General features: G+C 37.9%; 1 protein-coding gene and 1 pseudogene across 1 annotated transcript; both read right to left on the bottom strand.

The window, feature by feature from the left end:
• Positions 1–2323: 2323 nt before the first annotated feature.
• LOC122672062 lies at positions 2324–9529 on the bottom strand (annotated as a pseudogene).
• A 9109-nt stretch (positions 9530–18638) lies between these two features.
• LOC122672896 (vignain-like) lies at positions 18639–20122 on the bottom strand. The gene is made up of 4 exons (XM_043870404.1): positions 19646–20122; positions 19298–19536; positions 19073–19210; positions 18639–18979 (listed from the first exon to the last, which is right to left on the bottom strand). Exons 1-4 carry the CDS (start codon positions 20100–20102, stop codon positions 18719–18721), a joined length of 1095 nt encoding a protein of 364 aa, XP_043726339.1. The 5' UTR covers positions 20103–20122; the 3' UTR covers positions 18639–18718.
• Positions 20123–21640: the final 1518 nt, after the last annotated feature.

The following is a 21640-nucleotide window of genomic DNA, read 5'->3' as shown; positions in this document are numbered from 1 at the left end:
TTGTTCTGCCTAAGCCTTCAAAATAGGGGTGTCAATTTCCAACCCCGAACTGGTTGGACTGACCAAAAACAACAGAAAACCTGGACCTAACCTTTATTAGTTTGACCTTTCGTGAAACTGATAGAAAACTGAACTGGATCAGGCCAAAAACCCTGATAAAAACAAGTACATACTGGGGGAAAAAAAACTTTATAAAGAAAACACGTTTTTTCATTATTTTTAATGTATATAACATATATATGAAAAACTGATTCAGGTTTTGTTATATTGGGACTTAGTGGTCGTTGATTCTAGTCGGGAAACAGTCTCTTTGTGCAATGGGGGTAATGATGACCCTTCCCTAACCCTGTAGTGACGGGAGTCTCGTGCGCTGGATGTGCCCTTTATATGAAAAACCGAAACCAGAACAGTATTGACCCAATGATGAAATGCTAAGAGCCTGTTAAATCAACCCAATAAAAAATCTAAACGAATCAAAACCAAAACCGAACTTCGTGTCAACGGTTTGGTTTCATTTTAGGTTAATTAATACTATACCAAAGCAGATTTGGCCTGACCGAAATCAGACCAAACCAACGGATTGACACCCAACCCCCCTACTTCATATCCATCCGTAAATGATCCTTAGTTCTTATTTTCTCATTCTCCCAAACATATACATAAGACACAAACACAGCTCCCAAACAAGTAGAGGCAGACAAGTTTTCCAATGAACGCTTGGACCAATGGTAGCAGTTAGGGTAAACTAATACTGCCACTAAGGTGTAACAGTGGCCAACCGTGTGGCCTTGAGAGACCCAATAAGACAAGCACGCATTGCCTCTGAGAGAGAGAGAGATGAATCGTTGATATCATAATATATGGATACAGTAAAAAGGCAAACATTAAAAGCCAAATCATCCCCTCTCGATGACCACGATGCTTACATGGGGAAGACCAAAAAAGAAATAAAAAAATCCATTAGTTTTAGTTGTTCTTTTCATTTATAATATTTTTGATGATTGAGGGAGGGAGAGGAAGTGATGGGCTTGACTCTTGAGAGAGGGTGATTGTGATTTGTGCATGTGGTATATTCATATGACTTTCTTTGGTCATTGTGTTTCCAAAGACATTGAGGAAACACAGCTTTCCTCTCAAACTCACACTTTGTCGGCCTCTATGTAGTAACAACTAAGAACTAGCAAGGAATACGAATCGCTGCAAACAAAGTTTTATTATATAGACAACATTATTTATTTACACCAAGGATACAAAGCATTAAAGTGACACATTAATTACCCATATCCACCCTTGAGAGAGAGAGAGAGAGAGAGAGAGTTTTCCCACGTGGAATATGGACGAATTTATTATTTTATACCAATGGGGGTATGAGAAACAGTTTCATCTAAGAACATGTTCCACATGGTCAAAGAGGAGATAGAGTGTCACTTAAAATTTAACATTGAACCCACTACCAAAAAAAAAAAAAAAAAAAAAAAAAATCAAAATAAGGCATTTCGAGCATACATATACAATAGAAATTGCCGAGGATCTTCAATGTCATCAGATCTCTCTTTCAAAATTAGGTGGTTTAGATAGAATTTTCATGATCCTCTCATAATTTTCTATAAACCATAATTGGACCTCTTCCACTTAGCCACAACAGATTTATAAGGTACAATATGACATAAAACTCTTAAGAAAAATACTTTATGATTTGGATGTATATTGAGCTTCTATAAATTGGATTCACTTTAAGGAAAAGCAAAAGAAGACATCTAGTAAGATGGAATGGATGACAACACTGACTATATGAGAACAGTTCGACCTGCATAAGTTAGATGTCTAGCTTTTTCAGTTGCCTAGTTTTTTTATCCACCCTATTAATAATTAACTGAAGGCTCATAGTCTTAGACTGATGGTAGATTAGATTTGTGCCAAGATAAATCACATTCAAATTCATAGTTTTCAATCCAAACAAATTACTCAACCTAGGCCTATCCTCTCTTCACACATTACGACTGAAATAGACTTTACTCGTAGGTTATGATACTTTTTTTTTTAACCCGAATATTATTTGGGATCCGGGGAAGCCCCTAAGATTATATTAATGATTGTGCAAAAACAGAACAACGGGAGGACCTAACTCGCCTTACTCCAACACATGAGAATATAAATACTCTCTGACTCAAAACCTAGACCCTTACAATCAACACCAAAAGAAATTACAATCTAAACATAGGTAAACCTACTTTGTCCTCACGAGTGATACGACAAAGCTCTGAAGGGACTTCCTGCTCTATATAGAAAATAGAATTGTTGGCTGTTTCACAGGTCAAATTAGCTAACCAATCCACTGCTCGATTACTCTCCCTAAATGAGAAGGAGATACAACCTCAAAGAGAAGCGCAAAGGGATAGAAATTCCTGAAACCAATACCAGCAACTCCAAAGATTGCAAACCTTTTCAAAAATGAATTTCACAATCATAGCTAAATCAGAGTTAATATAGAAATATTCAAAACCTAAATTAGCACACAATCTCAAACCATCTCTAAGCGTTCTTAATTTGGCCGTAGAATTAGTACACTCACCTGTATACAATACATGCCCAATCGCCAATGACACATGAAGAGACTTGGATGAGACTCTTTGAATATGGGAAAGGAAATCACAATGACACAAAAAGAGACATTGTGCATGAAGAAAAACTTCCCCAAAAGCATGCTGCCTGGTTGGGTGAAGCTTGCGCCCAGACATAGGCACATAGCCCCCTTAAAATGATTTTACGGCCCCCTACAAAATGAAAAATCCCCTTGTTGATTCCCTTGTAAACTCTCATTGGGCCCATGCTATTTAGGGGTCTAGCAGTGCCTCCTTGCCTTCCCCCCCCCCCCCTCCACCCAAAAAAAAAGGGGGGGTGCTTTTCCTCTACACCGATGGAGTATATATATCACACACTCACACTAATGGGAACATGTGAGATGGTTTTGTACAAAGCATGGTTTGAGGTATTGTTATCAGCAATCCACATTGGCATCACTAGCCACCGATCCAAATATTGTATTGGTGAAATGGTATGAACTAGGGGTTAAATAGTTTAAAAAATGAATTTGTATGAAAACAAGGAGTAAACTTGTTCGATACAAGCTGATCTTTCTTGATCAGTAACCTAATTGTATCAATTTTGAAGGTGATTGATGCCTAATCCAATACCGTTGACTAAACCATGGTACAAAGGGGCCTATTTAGTGTAAAAAGAGACGTAGTGTCAGCAACGTGAGGATTTTTTATTTTTTTTTGGGGAGGGGGGCAAGAAATTGCTGTGATCGTGTAGTGCTTGCACCAACGTGTGGGGGCCAATGATGAGAGAGAAAGTACACAGAGGATTTGCCTGAATGAGATATTTTAATTCACTAAGGGCCATGATATGAGCACACACAGTACCGATCAACTGGAAAACCAATACGGTATTAGATCAATATCAACAAGGATAAGCCATATCAAACAAATTTGACCGATTTACACCTTGTTCGTACTATGTCACATATACGGTATCAACACGATATTGAGATCAGCAAGGTACAAAATCGGTATGGATCGCCCATATCGGGCGATCCTATACTGATACTTGGAACCATGCTAAGGACTGAGCGATAATTTCACACCATCTTGTCTCTAGATGTTATCGGCGATCCTATACCCATACTTGAAACCATGCTAAGGGCTGAGCGATAATTTCACACCATCTTGTCTGTAGGTGCATGAACCATCCGACCGATTATTACTTTTTTTTTTTTTAAAGAAGAAAATATGGATTCAAATCTTTTTGACCCAATGGCTAAAAGATTCGCCATCTTTATGACAGTTGGTTAAAGCTTTTTTTGGGTAAAGCAATTCGTGCAATTGTGCAGGTGGGGGGGGGGGGGGGGTAGGGGGATTTATGTATCCATTCAAAACTTTCTACCAAAATAAACCAAGTCAAAAGAAAGAGAAACCCCTCCCCCACCACTTAAGTCTCAAGTGTGAAACTCAAAGCTGAATTTTATACCCAGTCTAATGCGAATCAGGTTCTTCTCCCTGGTGTAACCACTTCATCCCAATGATCCCACCACACCCCTAAGGTGGTCCCTACATCCCATGGGCAATCCCACATCCGACGGAAGGTGAGAGATATGGTAGGGGTAGAGAGAGTTACCCACTTATCCGCAGGGGATGGGATCCGGATTCATCTAATAACAAGTTCCGATTAATCCTGCAGCTCCAGGACTATGCACAGCGCAGCTTTTATATGTCCTGTTTTGATTGGTCAGCACTGATGATTTAGCAATTTCACCAGGGTACTCCATCAGGTCCTCACATATAACACGCCCGCCCAGGCGTGATTAGGTCTGTGAGGAGTCTGAGTAGACTCTGTAGCTGTCGTCATTCAGATTTTGTTAAGACGAAGGGAGTAAGGAAGAGGCCCAACCAATACGACACTATATAACAAGATAAAAGCCCCAAAACAAAAATAATACTAGGTTCGTTTGGGAAGCCCTGGATTAAAAATCCCCAACCACAAAGGGCCTAGATCCGGTACCCAGGTTAGGCTCATGTGGTCCCACCAGAGGAGAGTGAAGTAGGGAGAGAGAGAGTCCTGTTAATGTCAAACGGTACGACCTAAGAACGGGTAATTGTCGTTTTCACTCTAAGTCACTCCTTCCCAAAGTACGTCTTAAAGAGGCAAAGCTCCTGACTCTTCCCTTGATCCAACCCGTTCCACCGATATATACGCATGGAACAAAAATTCGATCGAAATCAGCCGAAATCATGGACATAATTCAGTTTCTCAAGTTTTTGAGATAAATTCAAAAGGGATTTTATAAAGTTATTGGATTCGATTTGGTTTTGATCGTTTCGATCATATTTCGATGATTTTAATACATATGCTCATTGGAATTAGAGAAAACTTAACTCGAAACTAGAATAAACAGGTATTTATGCCAAAAATTACCAGAAATCAAGACAGACACTTAGTTATGTCTAATATCATTTAAATAAATGTTTTTGTATTTGTATTTCATTTACTTAAGATATTATTCATAAATAAGCAAATACCTTGGACTGCAAATGGATTGGATTCGACTCGGATAGTGCTATATCCGCATCCACATCCGCATCCGATTAGCTATAAGATGGATTCGGATAGTGCTAAACAAATACGAATCGAATATTTTATCCATTTACATGTAAATATAGCTTTTCAAATACCTATAACCTATCCATATCCACATCCGTTTAGCTTTCGAATGGATTCGAATAGTGCTGAACGGATACGGAAACGAATTTCGGCTATTCATTTACACCTTTACAAATACCCCTATTTGAATCCAATAAAAAAAAAAAAAAAAAATCGAATTCAAAAAGAAAAAAAAAAAAAAAATCAACCCCACAGTTCAAGAACAAAAACTGGATTTTCGACGATATGTGCAATTTTCAACTTTCTAATGCTGAGATTTTTCTCAAATCTAAAAATTCCATAAATCTTAATGTGGTAAACATTACTAAAAACCAAAAGTGCAATAAAATATTCATTTGTTTTGATGTTCAAAAAAAAATTTCATTGAGAACGATTTTGACAACGTTCTCACACACCAAATTAAGGTTGACCAGTAGATAACTCATTCAATATAAATCGGATTTAAATAATCTTGGACTTATTGGAAAACTATCAAAATAAAACTTTCTAATAAATCCAAGATTATTTAAATCTCATTTATATTAAATGAATTATATTCCGATCAAACCTTATTTGATACCATATCCAATAACAATATACACTATCAAACTTAGATCAAAACCACAAGTGATATTTTTAATGTTCTCTATATGAAACTAATGCATGGATTAAGTTTAAAATATAAAAAATAGGTAGCACAACAAGAATCAGGAGAAAAAAACTTCTGAACCTCGAAACCAAGGTTCGAGTTAGTCGGTAGAAAATCCCAAGTTTTGACCAAGATATGATCCAAATCGAGACGAACTCATTTTCTAATTGATCGAAACCCAAGTTTTAGAACCTTATACATAATGCCGGCCAAATATCATGAATTCACTATCAAACACCGATTTCCACTGTTCCTCGTTGCTTCCCAAATTGGATATGGATTGGTTGATTCTTAGCCATTTCTTTATAAACCATTTTAAATCGAACTAATTCATGGTCTGATTCTCGAGTCCTAAACTGATTCAATTTTCACCATAAAATAGCTTAAATGTCTGATTCTTATACCGATACAGGCTGATTCCAATCATCGGAAGTCTACCTGATCAATCCTGATACCATGTCAATACTGTATCTATGATACAATACGGACAAAGGGTAACATGGTAAAAAAACCAATTTACAAACGAATATTAGGGGCAAATTTATTTGATACGACTGATCAATGCCGAAACAGATCCGAAACTCAAGTTGACCGATACCCGTTCTGGTACCGTACGCTCAAACATTGTTCCTCACCTATTTTTTTTTCCTGCATTCTGAAACATCTGCTGTTTTCATTCTTGAAAGTTTGCCAACAGAGAGAGAGAGAGAGAGAGAGACTTCCATGTTTCCGATGTGTAAAACCACCATCAAATCCTCGATATTTGCAAACTTGCATTCTTCTTTTAACCCTTTTCTGAGTTACAAGATAAATCTTACAATTAAAGTCATAAGAGAGAGGGCCTGAGGGGATGTGAAGTAGCTTAGCTAAATGTAACTCCAAGCCAGGGACTGCTACTCCTGCTTACTGCTGCCAAGGCTCTTTGCTCAACAAGCCCCGATTGGGCCACTGAGTGGTGTAGCTTCACTGCAACAGCAGTAGCATCCAGCAGTAGAGGTAGTAGCGTTGTGTTTAGACTCTTTAGAGTTATAGAGAGAAAATGATAACCCGAAACTCACCGTCGGACCTATCGTCGCCGTCGTCATCACCACCTTCACTTTCACCATCATTATCGTTCCAAGCTGTTACAGTTTAAGGGTCTCCCCCACCCCAACCATCCACGCTACTACCTTCCATCCCATCATCATCATCATCTTTCCCAGCTTTCACCGTACCGTTCAAGCCCCTGCTTATCAATGCCAACTTGGGCTGGCCGCCGACGGTTACAGGTTCGCTCAACTGCTTCCCATCTCGAGGCGGTGAAAACACTGCCGGCAAATACTCGTCTACCTCGCACGCAAACTGTGCGTTCTTAAAGTGTCCCTTCAACGCCTCTAAACCCTAAAGTCACCACCATCAACTTATTTCAGAACTAGAAAAAAAACAAACACCTCCACTGTGAGAGTAATCAATGGCAACAATACCTGTAATCGGGCATAAGTGACTTGACAAATTTTCCTGGAGTTGAAGACTTCCCATGGCTTCATGTGGAAGGCTTTGTAGAGCCTCAGTGCCGCTTGGGGAGACGTAAGGTTCACGAACCCGTATCCCACATTGCACTTGTTGCTATTGGGGGAGAGAAGACGAAGAGAGAAAAATTGAAAAGTTAATCCAGATTTTACAAAACTATTAAAGGAAAGGAAATCACAGGAGAGAAGATTACTACATGAAATCGATGGGAAGATAGACGAAATCATAGGAAGACAAAGGCTGACCGTCGCCGTCGGCAACCAGGTCATTGCAGTGTATACAGTGGTTGTCCAGCATGTTCAATAGCAGCTTCTGACTGCACCACAGAACCCTCCATATCTCAATAAATAATATTATATGATTATTGGAGAAGCAACTGCAACAAAGAACAAAACCCAGAAAACTATGAACTTAATAGAGTAATAGTAAAGATTAAATCAAAACCCACCTGTACTTGTTGGGTATGTTCTTGATCATCACAGTGGTCCTAGTATCTCTGATATCTGATTCCATTAAGGCATCTTCATTTATCAGGAAATGAGAATCAGATCTCTCCTGTCTATTTTTCCAACACAGACTCTTGGACTGCTGCTTTGTAGTAGCTGAAAGGTTGTTACAATGGCCATTACTCTTCCTCCCATTCCTCGATACCCCACTATGGTCCCTCTCCGAACCCTGAGCTGCAGCTACTGTTGTTGTTGTTGTTGTTACTGCAAGGTTTGATTTCCTGTTGCTTACAGGATTTCCCCTAAATCCGGATTTCTTTGTCCCACACACGGTCTGATAGGAGGTTGAGTTACCCAACAACCTTGGAGGTAGTGATGGCGGTGGTTTCGGAGATGGGTGTTGGGCAGAATTCATATACTGGTTGTTTCTTCTGTAAACGTAATTACGGCATTAGTGGGCTTAAAATTAGGAGAAGTGGTCAAAGCAATGGAGTTGAAATGGTTGAAATACCTTCTGCCATGGCCGTCTGAGCGACTGAACTCAATTATTACACGCTTCCCGTGAATTTCCTTCCCATTCATTTCTGAAAGAGCCTTAGCAGCATCTCTGATATCAAAGAACTCGATGAACCGCTGGTGCTGCTTCAATGGCGTTTCTCTCAATTCCTTCACAGGCCCTGAATTAGAGAACTTGGTCGAATAACAATCGATTGGAAAATAAGGGGAAAAAAAAAGCCAGTACAGTGGGAGAGGAAAAGCTAATGCATGCATGAGAAAGACTATTCAGTTCTTCTGCTCAAGCTTCATATAAGAAATAAAGAAACAAGAAAAGAAAAAAATCTGAAACTTGACCCATACCGATCTATTAACAAATCTTTTTAGAAATAAGGACAACGAAGAAGAAATTAAAAAAGAGAAACCCAAACAAAGAAATAGTATCCATACCAAAAGCTTCAAAAATTCCTCTGAGTTGGGTGGAAGAGATCTCCAAATCCAAGTTAAAAATCACGAGCAATCCTTGATTATTGGCGTCGGGCCCGGCTGATATACCAGGTACAGTAAACTGAGCCCAGACAACCTGGCCAGCGATTAGGCCAGGCACCGGTGGAGGCGAAGGTGGGGCAAAATTCTCTAACCCTAAGGACAAATTTATTTGGAGCTTCTGGAGAGTGGTGTAATGTTGCCTCAACCTGCTCTGTTGCTGCATGTGTTGCTCTTGTATCTCCACCAACGCCGCTTGCGCATGCCTCACATCATAGAAGTGAACAGTAACAATCCCATCCTGCAATTTCTCCGTCTGCACCGACCTCACCTCCCCAAAAACTTCTAATTCTCTACGGACTGTCGTTTCACTCACATCAGTTGGCACCGAACTCAGAAGTAAAGCTCTGGTGGCCGTCGGTGAAGGCAGGGGTAGCGTTGACGGTGGTGGTGGTGGTGGAGGAGTCTGATTTGCTCTAGTGGGTCTAACGTACGGCGCTGAACCTGGCAGCCACTGATAGTAACCCATGGTCCCATTGTAGAAGGGCATCATTGGAAGCCTATGAATAGTACTGGTAGAAGTACTAGTGGTTGGGTATAAACTAGAAGAAGAAGGGTAAGGACAGTACATTTGCGGTGGTTGAAGGAGCGCAACCTGGGACGGCGGAAAAGATTTTCTAGGCCTGAACTCCTGCGCCTGAGGATCCAAGTGTCCAGGAAAACTTAAAATTCGGGTTTCGTCCATGGAGATAGGCAATCACAGTTTCTGAAATTGCCGGAGAAGTAGACTGCGAGAGTATTTCGGCTTTAAAGCTTTACAACTACAGTGATTGCTTTTGGCTCTGTCGATAATCGATATATGGTGGGTAGTACTTCCAAGTATGGGTAGTAGTATATAATATATATCGTCGCCTGAAACCGCTGTCTTTCTCTTAACAAGGCGATTTACCGGCGAAGCCTAACGCGTCAAATCTAGAGCATTAATGCGTAGCCCCGTTTGCCGGCGCAATTTTCACGCCTGCGGCCCATCCCATCCTATCTCATCCCCTCTCTCAATTTCCCAAGCTACCTTCAATTACTCAAAAAACACTTCAAATCTTCCCTCTGGCCCTCCTCAGCCGCCCTCTTCTTTTCTTTGGCATCTGGAGTCTCCACTCTCCTGCCATTGGTCCACGTAACCAGTATGTGTTTTATCTTTTTCTTCTTTCCCCTTCTTTTCTGGGCTTTCATGTGTTGAATTTGCATTTTCATTATGGTGAATATTTAACAAGGACTAAGTTTCCTCCATCTATACAGGACGATTCACCCACAATCCTGGGGTTCACAAACACCTCATAAGGTTTTTGTATATTTTAAAATACCCTCTAGATACTGTTTCCCGCCATCTCCCGCCCTATAGTGAAAGGGATCTCATCCCATTCACCTTAGGCCATAGGGAAACTCAGTCCTTTTAACATTCAAAAGGTTTTTTTTTTAATTTCTTCTAATGTCACAAAACATCTATTGTGTTTCATGGATATTCAATAGATTAGTTCTCACTATTGGATAGAGGATTTTTGGTTTAAACTAGTTACAGTTTCAAAATTTAGAGCCCAATTCAATCAAGGTAAAATCTTGTTGTAACTAATCTTGGTTACAATTTATAGCAAGATTGTAATTTTACTTTTTTTGTGCTCCTTGTTTTATTCTAAAAGTTATTATAGTTATAAATAAAAAAGCATTTTTTTCAAAATAAAATGAAAGTGGCTTATCATTATGTCATTGAAATAATAAGACTACATTAAATAACTTTGGGAATAAGTCACCTACTTGGTGACAACTAGTCACGTTTCGAAATTTAGAATCTAATTCATTCAATGTAAAATCTTATTGTGATTATCTTTGGCTACAATTTACAACAGAATTGTAATTATACTTTTTTGCTCGTTATCTAATTTTAAAAAATTATTTTAATCATGAATAAAAAAAGATTTTCAGAATAAGTTGAAAGTGATATATCATTATGTCATTGAGAAAACAATATTACATTAAATAACTTTGGGAATAGTTCACCTACTTGGTGACCAACTGACAACAAGATGCATCTTTTAACATGCATCTCGTGTATGTCTATGCATGTGTACTAATATCCTAGATATTAGTGTGAACTCTCCAACTCTAACTGGGAATAAATGATTTAAAATGACAAAAAAAAAAATATGAATGGTTAAGATTTTTCGTGTGATTTTTGAAAGCATCACCTTCCATCATTACTTGAAAAACTATCCTTGGTCATGTAGCCCATGCACGAGTTTAGGGACCAATGAGAGCACACATATGGGTATTCTAAAAATTAGTCAAGTAACAAAAATATTGTATTTTTTAGTACATTATTGTGGATTGGATTAGTCTTTTTGGTTGGTATCCTTAATTCTCTCTACTCTTGAATCTATTCGATATTTTTCCAAGTAAAAAAGTATTTAACTTCAACATGGTTGGCATTATTGATTTTAGGAGAGGTTGGGCAATAATTTTACATGCTCCTGGATTTGGGTGCAAGAGTCACGGGAGTAACAAACATTCTTCTCCCCCCCCCCCCCCCTTAAAAAAAATGGTGTCTAAAGACCTTGGAATTCTTTTTGCATCCTTTTGCTAAAATTAATTTACACTAGTGTCCTTCTGTCCTCGTATGTCGTATGAGGGATGGTAAGTGTGGTAAGCTCAGTTGATGATGATTGTTACTTGTTAGCCGAAGATAGGGGTGTTCAATAGGTTCATTTGGTTCTGTTTTGGTCCGGTTGAATCTGTTTTAGGTATGGTTTGGGTCAACTGAAGTCAAATAAATAAAGTGAAGTTTTGTACTGTGTTTTTGTGCTTTATCACAATACATTCTACATCAATAATGTATTTCAAAAGATCATACCAAACGTAATCTTAATTTCATAAAGTTTACCATACAATTTCAAACACTTTCAAAATATAAGTGTATAGTTCATTCTTTTTTTAATCACGATTTAAAGTTAGATTTTCAGGGGGTTGGGATGAGAACCCACAACATGTGGAGGTTGAGAATATGAGATGCAAATACAAATTATGTAAATAGTGGATCAATTAAGATGTTTAGGACTATGGGTTAAAAATAGTATATATTTGGTATAATTTCTTGAAATGCATTTTAATTTGATCGAGAATGCAACCTTGGTTTCTGTTTTGGTCTGGTTCAATTTCTAATTTTACTATTTGATTTGGATCGATTTTGATTGGTCAGATTGGTCTCAATTTCTAAAAAACCAAATGAATAAATTTAGTTCAATTTTTTCGATCAGTTTTGATCAATCTGACCAATTTGAACTGGAATTCGAAATCCTAAGCAAAGTTCAAGATATCAGTATCGTATCAGTCGTATTGGTCAATACGTATCGATTTGATGGTATACAATATCAAAACCGAAGTGGTGGTATTGATATATGGGAAGATATCAAATGATCCAAAAATCAAACTATTTGTCTTTTAAAGGGCAAAAGGGTCTGATCCGACTTAATATGATTGAGTGTTCGGTCAAAGGGTAGAATGGTTATTTTGCCCCCTTATTAGAAACTATAAGAACCGTACCGGACAGGAAAAGACGATAAAGATCCGTAATGGACCTCACCTTTGCATTGCGGATGATCTAGATATCCAGCATGAATGCCAAGTGCAATCTATGTACTTTATATGATGGAAAGGCTTTTTTTAGCTTTTTCACCTAACAAGGAAAAAGATCCGGGGGAATGGTGATAGGCTTGGGTATCGTTCCATGTCAACCAAGGCCATGGCCATTGATTGGGTACCCAAAATGGAAAAGCGAAAAAAAACTAAGGAAGCCCATGGCCTTAGAAAAGCTTTGAAGAAACTATAGATTAGGCCTGAAACCTTACCGTCTAGCCACCTTGGGATTGAGAGTTAAGACTTAAGACTGTTGATGAGCCCATGACCTCTCGGACATCAAAGCCTGAAAGGGAAATTCATCCATGGACATGATATTACTCATCTTTTAAGTGATATCTTTGATGGAGTTTGGGTCAGATTTGTATACAGAGGCCTCAATACTTGATGGAGCAGTAGATGACTTGACATGTTGGGTCATTGAGGTATCGGTATTGGATCGTATTTGTTTCAGGTGAGGCCAATACAGTACCTAATTGATTCTGGATCAGGTATTGGTATCGGATCAATGATAAAATCATCAAAAATTCAAATTTTAATGAAAAGTAGAGGTAAAATTGATCGATCCAAACCGGGTCAGTATTAACATAGACCGATAACGATATATAAATCCTTGGTTGGCGTTGTTTTTCCTTTTTTGTTTTTAGATTGGTTAGGTTTGTGTCTTTCATCTAGATTGGATTGGCTCCAAGGTTTTAGGATTTGGTATTTATTTATTATCGATATCGATACACATCGTTGGCATCAGTCAGAGATCGATGGTATCAATCAAACATATCAATATATCGTATTGGTTTTGGAATTGAGTGATACCTATTCTGATACCATAACTAAAACCATGTTGGGTTAATGGTCCAGATGACTAGGCCATTAAGGCTATGGGTGTCAAAACCAAATTGAAACCCTCTATTGAAACTGAAGCGAGACGTTTATACCGTGAAACTGTTTAATAAATTATTCGATTTTGGTTTCAAAATTGCCCAAATAAATAAACTCAATATATAATAAGTTAAATCATTAGTGGTTAGAAAAACTTAGACTAAACAATTATGATAAGAATAAACAAATCTCACTAAATAGTTAAGGGGGAAAAGAACATACATGGTTGCATAGCTCCTGCGCAGAAAAACAGTAGCGGGAAAGGACCATGCTGCCCCTCAAGGAAAGGCGGAAATCTTGTCCAAGTTGATGTTTGTGCGCACAATCTCATTGGCCAGCTTGTGCGTGTAGGCTCTAGAGGCATAAGCAACGATCTCTTTCCCATAATTAAGAGACATTCAAACCTTTTGAATAAAAAACTAAAACATATAAACAAATATAATCCATTGAAACTGAAAACCATTGAAACTGTTTACTAAACGGTTTTATGTACAACATCTTGCACCAAATCGAACCGTTTAACAATCTTAATTAAGGCTTTCTAATTTGTAAAGAAAAAGGAGGATGGAGTCTTCCAAGAAATTAAAGATGGCGGGGTCTCCAAAAATTGAAGTCTTCCAAGAAAGTAGAAGATAGTGCTAACAAAAAGAGTTTCCGAGAAAGTGGAGTCTTTCGAGAGAGTGAAGCCTTTCAAGAGTGGTGTTTTTCAAGAGATAGAATTTCCAAGATTGGAGTCCTATAAGGAGCGGAGTCTTTCAAGAGGTAGAGTTTCCAAAAGGTGGAGTGTTCAAGGTTAGAGTTGCAATAATAAGTTTTCCATATTATTGCGGTTTTTAACTGCACATCTGTTTCCACAAATACAAAGTCATCTGTTACTATAGTTTTTAAATATCGCAATAATAAATATCTCATATTATTGCACATGAAAAAAGCGTAGTTATAGGACATTTATAGCTACGGTTTTTTCAAATCGCAATTAACTATCCGTAACTACAAGTGTATTTTGTTGTAGTGTAGTGTAAGAGATGTTTACCCCCCCGCCAAAAAAAAAGAATCTTCCAAGGGATGAGGAGTGAGATGCCAAGGGGAGAGAAGGTTGTACAAGGGAGCTTGGGTATGGCCATATGGGAATCAAATCGGAATGATTGTTTTGAATATATCTTGTTCTTAGGTAAAGATTAGATCTCACTCTCTCGACCTAGTTGATACTGTCAAACCATGTAAATCTCATGTCTCTTGTGCTTGTTTATTTATAATATTTTTAATTGTAACGTATACAATTTTGTGTATCATACTCATACATAATATCATAGACGTATACGGTTTTCTGATCTCCCTGAGCTATCCTATAGTTTAGATGATGGTGCAGTGAGTGCAGGTTTTAACAAAGAGGATAACTACTAGCACAACTGGCTTAAAGCAAGTACGTACATTAGTGCCTAGCCTCCAAGAGGTTTCGAGTTCAACTTGTTCCTCATCTAGTCTAAAATGCCTGGGAGGATTGGGATCCTATGTACGTTCACTTGCACGTACACGTCTACATTTCAATTCTACATTTCAGGTGTCAACACTTACCTTTTTTTGCTTCCATAAATACCCATCTTCATCACTTAAATGACAGGAAATAGGACAGGTGGTGCAAAAATCTCAATTGTCCCTTTCTACTTATCCTTCTCTTTTTGTGTCTTGTGAGATTATGGGAGGTTTACCAAAATAAAGATTATGGGAGACACCCTTTTCAATTTTCATGTGTTAATAAATAGTTTATGAAAGGGATGTTTGCATCCTCCCCATCCCTCCATATGTTGGTGGGCTCCCCTTTTGATGTGTGTAAGTGTTACTCGCATCTTTTCAAGTTTTCGAAAAGTTTCTGACTTCATTTTGGAAAACATTCCTCCATAGTCCATATGTTGCTGCCTACCCACCAACACCGTAATCCACATTTATTATTCTCTATTTGCTAGTGGGAAAGGACATGTCATCACTAGCCATGTATCATGTAGAGTCCAACCGGGTTGGACCGATTAGAATCGTCTGGATAAACCTGATTGAATCAAATCGATCAGATTGACCAAAACCAAAAAACGTATCGTATGTGTAAATGTAAACCCGACATCATACCCATCGGAGAGGAAGATGTAAACGGATAGTCGAAAACTTGGATTCAATTCGCATCCATTCCATTTAGTCTTGATCGTATCAAGACTAACCAACCAAGTTGGGCTAGAGCAGGAATCTGGACCACATTAATGGGCCAGAGTCCCTGGGTTAAGACTTGGTACGTTGGGGGTCCATAAGTTTTGACTTGGGCCGGGACTTATATTTATTCCTGTGAATGCACACTTTGGGTTGGTTTTTTGTCTAAGATCTGACGACCCAGCTTTGAAGATTTGGGCTTTGATAGGCTCAATACCTTGTTGCCCATCTGTCTGAACATTTTTTTTTAGTTTTATTCTTATCCGTGCTGATCTCCCCTTTTGTTATCTCTCTTTCCCAAGTGGGAATTGGGACAAGAGGAATGCTATCCAAGTAGCCACACAGGCCTATATGGTGTAGTAGCCATATTTTACGGCTGAGGAAGCTTGCATATTAAGACTTAAGTTTGGGCCCATTTGTGAAGTCAAGCTTTTACTTGCATGACATGGACTTGGGCTGGGATTAAGGGCCCAATTTACCGGGTGGAGGTTTTCGTCTTTGTTGTTAGGACGTGTCGGTCGCACCAATGTGTAGAGATCAGGGATTTAGGTATCGATATCGATTGCACCTGATACCAATGCTTCACTGATATTGTACTGAAGATATTACGGTTAATTTGAGAATTAAATGTTTATAGGGATAGGGTTCCCTACACTGCCCGGGTGCAGTTTTGGGCGAATAAGGGAACTCCCTTTGGAATCAGACAAGAGGGGGAGGGGTATTTATGACATATCACCCCCTCACATGAACGGACAAATAAGAGAATTCATTTTGGAATCACACAAAACGGGGAGGCGTATTTATGACATATCACCACCTCACAGGAACCGTGATATCTGAGGGGTGTGCAATTTCATTTTTGAGCTAGTGTTGTACAAAACTTTTTCCCATGTTGATATTTATAAATTTGGGATCAAAGGATGGGATCATTTTTTGAAATTTTATATGAAGCTTAAGAAAATTTCTGTAAATCATTGGAATTGAAGGATGATTAGCAAATTTGTACCATTGGATATGTCAGCCATGTGTAAATATTCAGACCCAAATTCAATTATTGGCTCTGTTTGTTTTCACATAAAATTTTACCTGAATAATTTTACTTGAAATTTTCACTTCAAAAAATTTGAATTATAAAATTTTACGAGTATAGAAGTTTTCCAATGCTTGTTTGTTGATGGAAACAAACATTGGAAAATTTTTCAACATGTGAAATTTTACATTTACAAAGTGGAATATTCCAGGTTAAATTTTAAACCGAAACAAACAGAGCCTGGGAAAAGTGTCTTTGAGCCTGAGTAAATTTCTATGCTATCTCACATAAGTATTTATTATTTTTTTGAGAAAAATGAATGTTAACCGATCGCATGGTTAGCGTGGTTCTTATGCCTAGACACAAACCAATGCTTTTGTGTACAAAAAGACCATTCAACCCTGGTGAAATCGAAAAATCGTATTCAAGCCAATGCCTCTATCTGCAGTTTCATTGATTACCACACTGGTGCAGAGGCTACACAACCAATTAATGTTCTCTTGCACTATTTTTTTTTCCTTGAAAAAATGAATAAAATATTACAATTTGAGATAAGCATAGGAAATGCCTTAGGCTCAAAGAACCCTTCCCTTCAATTATATATCCTCTTAAATTCAGTCCATTTGAACTGCCATGTGGTGGATATTTGAACTATCTATAGATTCCATAATGGCCACGGCATCTAGAAGATCATTTGTAAGAAATTTTTTGGGGCTCTAATGATGCCATCTAGAGTGTCAATTAGTTGGTTCAGTCTAGTTCCAGTCGAGTTGAGTCGGTTTTACACATGTACAAGATCAAATCGAAACCGAAACCGAACCCAAACCATTAAGATTAATTAAGTTCAGTTTAGGAATAAAATTTTGATATTTTTTCTGAATTGTACAAGTTAAGCAACCTAACGTGTACCCTCTATTACATGTTCCTTATATGATTTCTTAGAAAAGAAGCCCCAGAAATGGTGCTTAGAAAGTAGAGGCAGAAGAGATGGAGAAAGAGAAATAAGTTTCCAAGTGGAAGGTTTCCATGTTACTACAACGTCACTTGCTCTCAATTTGTAAGAAAAAAAATTATTAGCCCAAAGTTTATCTTTAAATTATGTATGTAATTATGTATTATGTATCCCACCATCTCTCTCATTGACTCTAATTAATCCCGGTTATTTATTTAATTTGTTGGTAAACAACAGTTTATGCTGCTCCTCTCAGATAAATAAATAAGTGGATCCGCAAGGACCGCAACACCCCCTCTCTCTTTCTTCCTCACATGAAATTGTTGGGATTTTTGTCTTTTGTGAAGGCCATTGATGGGTTTTAGTCAACGATAGGTCTGATAGCTGATTAGGGTTTTCTAATGGAGAATAGAAATTGTCATTATAATAAGACTCAGATTTTTATGTACAGTCATCTACACGGCTGGGCCTTTCAACCATTGGATAGGAGTGGAGGGGCAGAAGTGTACTAACATATCGCTCTCTCTTTTCCATCCAAAAGTTGAAAACATATTATATATACACGGTTGTGCATACAAACTTTTGCCTTATAAATATTTGTATTAATGGGTAGATAAAATATAAAGGTGAAGTCTCCAAGAGTGGAATCTTTCAAGACTGGAATCTTCTTCCAAAGTGGAGTCTTTCCATAATATAGATCCAATTGGAAGAATTGGACTGTATTTTTTTATTTCTAATCTAGTGAAATATTTTTTTTTTTTTATGAATAAAAATATGGGAAAAAGATCTCTACTTGGTCGTGTTTCTTATGCTTTCTCGCAGGACCCTATGGGATGACGCCTTTGCCCCCTGGGTAGATACCTCGATGTGTTTGATCACCCATTGGGCCAGACGCTTGTGTAGAAACCATGAGACCAAGTAGAGAGATCCCCCTAAAAAATATTTAGTAAAAAAAAAAAAAAAATTCAAGACAAGAGCCAAGATCTATATATGTAGTCATGAAGAGGGGGCTTCTGATTTTTTATCCAAAACTTTTATTCAAAATCAAGAACTAAATAGCTAGAAGAAACACATAGCTAGCTACTTGCTTAAATCAAGAACTAAAACATAATAAAGTAACAGAGATTTGTCTTAAATCTATCTGCCTCTTTAGAAGGAAAAAAACCCTCCATCAGAAATGTCCTCAGTCCTCCTCAGAGTTCATCTTTGAGAGGGGCAATCTCCTTGGCTACATTAGGTGAAGTTTTGAGAGGATAAGAAGCCTGCAAGGCTATGCCACACAATCCTCCTATGTCAAACATTCCACGCTTCATTCTAATGTAACCTTGTTCTCCCCAATCTGCTCCCCATGAGTTCTTCACAATCCAGTACTTGGTTCCATCAAGAGTTGTTCCATAACCCACAGCTGCCACTCCATGATCCAGTTCTACTCCACAAGGTCCAGTGAATACTCCCTGTTCATCATCATCAATCATCTTAATTAATTACAATATTTCTTTCTCATATTTTTGCAATAGTTTTAATAGTATTATTGATTCATCACTTACCTCTGAGTAAAACTGGAAAGCTTGACCACTAGCATCAATGGCAACTGAGACAGGTTGGTTTGCAACAGCTTTCATCAACGAAATCTCGAAAGGAGGTACGTTCTCATGTCCATCAATTGTCACCAGAGGAGCATTCACCTGCAAAATCTTAGTTTTTAGTATTAACAGTTGTAGGTACTTTCGCATCCTTTCTTTAACGGCTAGTTTTTAAAGATAGAGTTCTACCTTGGTTAAAGCACAAGTGGTATTTGTGGCTGTGTAGGGATAACTCTCCTCAGTAGTGATCCCTCCGACCTTCTTGATGTAATCGAAAGCATGATCCATGAGACCTCCATTACAACCTTGGTTACCATCACCTGTGTCGCAATCAACCAGTTGTTGTTCAGACAAGGACACCAGTTTCTGGGTTTTGATTTGGTTAATACCCTCAACAGCAACAACAGTTGAAAATGTCCAGCAACTTCCTGTAACACAAACATCAAAGATAACTAATTAATCTATATCTCTACTAAAAACCAAAACCCTAAAACCCAATTCAAATTTTTGTTAATTTCTTAATTAATTTGACTTTACCACATTGGCCTTGGTTCTTGATAGGGGTGACAGCACCTTTCTCTCTCCAATCGATGGAAGCAGGGGACCTATCGAAATCCTCATACATGAATCCACCAGTTGCTGCACGTGAAGACCCTCTCATCATGTTGTGGTGCTTTACCTTTGAGCTTGCATAGAAATTCCTGAACTCATGGTTGGTCAGATCTCCAAACTTGTTAAGCTTCAACTTGTAGGGATGATCTTTCTTGTTGAATTCATGAATGAATTTGGCATTCTCTTTGAACACGTTGAAACGCTTTGGTTTCTCAGAAAGGTCTCTAGAGACAGTGTGATGACTTCTCCACTTCTCATATAAGTTCCAGAGACTGTTTTCTGACTCCAGATCCTTTTCAGTGAAATCTAAACTCTGGGCTAATCCCAGAAACAGAGCAAACGATAAAGCAATGATAAGAACAATGGTTTTCTCCATCTTCATAGCTTTCTTGCTTTGATGGAAACTTTGGGTTCATGAAACTGGTTTATATAGAGGAAGCAGTAGAGGGAAATTTCATAGTTTCTTCTTCCTATCACAATTAATTATGGGGCTTTGAGGCTTTTCTTTTTTAAGAAAAGCAGCGGTAGAGGACACGTCTTGATAACAATTAAACAACTTGAAGCATCTAATAATTTTTTGTTTTTTTAAAGAACAAGTTGAAGCTATTCCAGTTTGAACTGACCTATGCCCGAGCAACCGGAGTAATGTGGGAAAATAATCCTCTCCAATTCCCTAAAAGTGTGCAGTAGTTTTGAAGTGGAGATGTCGACACATGACAGTTTGGATATCCAAGAGATGTAGAATTCGAGAAGAAAGAAAAAAAAAAAAATCAGTTTCCAACTATAGAATATCTTTTAGAGTAGTGTGTAGTAATTTCGGGGTGGAGAGGTCAACACTTGACAGATTGGACATCCAAAAGTGTCAAGTTCTAGGGAAAAAAAAAAACAGCAGAGCTCTCGGTTTCCAACTAGAGGGTATCTTTTGGATATTATCCAGAACTGTGTTTCTATGAATCTATAGGCGCCACAGTTAAAAACACAGGATGAAAAATTAAAGAATTAAAAGAAAGAGTGAAAACCGTCCGGAGATAATGAGACCGGTTACCGGAGTTGATACGGTTATGGAAGGAGATCGCCGGAGGTCATGGGGAGTTGCAGACGAGACAAGGAAGAGAAAGGTTAGAGACGAGAGATTGATGATCTCACTCTCCATAGGTGCAGTAGGACCCACCTTCCCCATAAAGAGTGTGAGCTCTCGGTTTCCAACTAGAGGATTTTTTGTTTAAACTAGTCACAGTTTCAAAATTTAAAACAATTCAATCAAGGTAAAATCTTGTTGTAACTAAACTTCGTTACAATGTATAGCAGGATTGCAATTCTACGTTTTCTTGCTCCCTGTCTTCTCTAAAAGTTATTATAGTCATGAGTAAAAAAATATTATTTTTTAAAATAAATTAAAAGTACCTTATCATTGTGTCATTGAAATAATAAGACTACATTAAATAACTTTGGAAATAATTCACCTACTTGATTACAACTAGTCATGTTTCAAAATTTAGAATCTAATTCAATCAATATAAAATCTTATTGCGACTATCTTTGGTTACAATTTACAACAGGATTGTAATTTTACTTTTTTGCTTGTTGTCTTATTCTAAAATGTTATTTTAGTCATGAGTAAAAAAAGATTTTTCGGAAAAAGTTGAAAGTGACGTATCATTATGTCATTGAGAAAACAAGACTACATTAAATAACTTTGGAAATAATTCACCTACTTGGTAAGGGTGTCAATTTGGGACCGGAATCGGAAACCGTCCCAATATCATCCCGTTAAAATTCGATATCGGATTGTCCCATTAGTAAATGGGACGGTACTAGTATCTGATTTTGGTACCGAATGATAAATGGGACGAGACGGTTTTGGGACGAGATTCCCAATGATACCAGTATCAAAATACCAATTAGGTACCGGATGGTACC

Source organism: Telopea speciosissima, chromosome 8 (genome assembly GCF_018873765.1).
Source record: "Telopea speciosissima isolate NSW1024214 ecotype Mountain lineage chromosome 8, Tspe_v1, whole genome shotgun sequence".
Classification (NCBI taxonomy): Eukaryota; Viridiplantae; Streptophyta; class Magnoliopsida; order Proteales; family Proteaceae; genus Telopea; species Telopea speciosissima.
The sequence above is the reverse complement of the archived record's forward strand: the minus strand, read 5'-3'. Positions and strand labels throughout refer to the sequence as shown.

Coding starts and splice junctions, on each gene's coding strand:
- LOC122672896 (XM_043870404.1), bottom strand. CDS start 20,102: ATGAAGATGGAGAAAACCATTGTTCTTATCATTGCTTTATCGTTTGCT. Junction 19,537..19,645: donor CAAGAACCAAGGCCAATGTG/GTAAAGTCAAAT, acceptor TTTGTGTTACAG/GAAGTTGCTGGACATTTTCA. Junction 19,211..19,297: donor CCACTTGTGCTTTAACCAAG/GTAGAACTCTAT, acceptor AAGATTTTGCAG/GTGAATGCTCCTCTGGTGAC.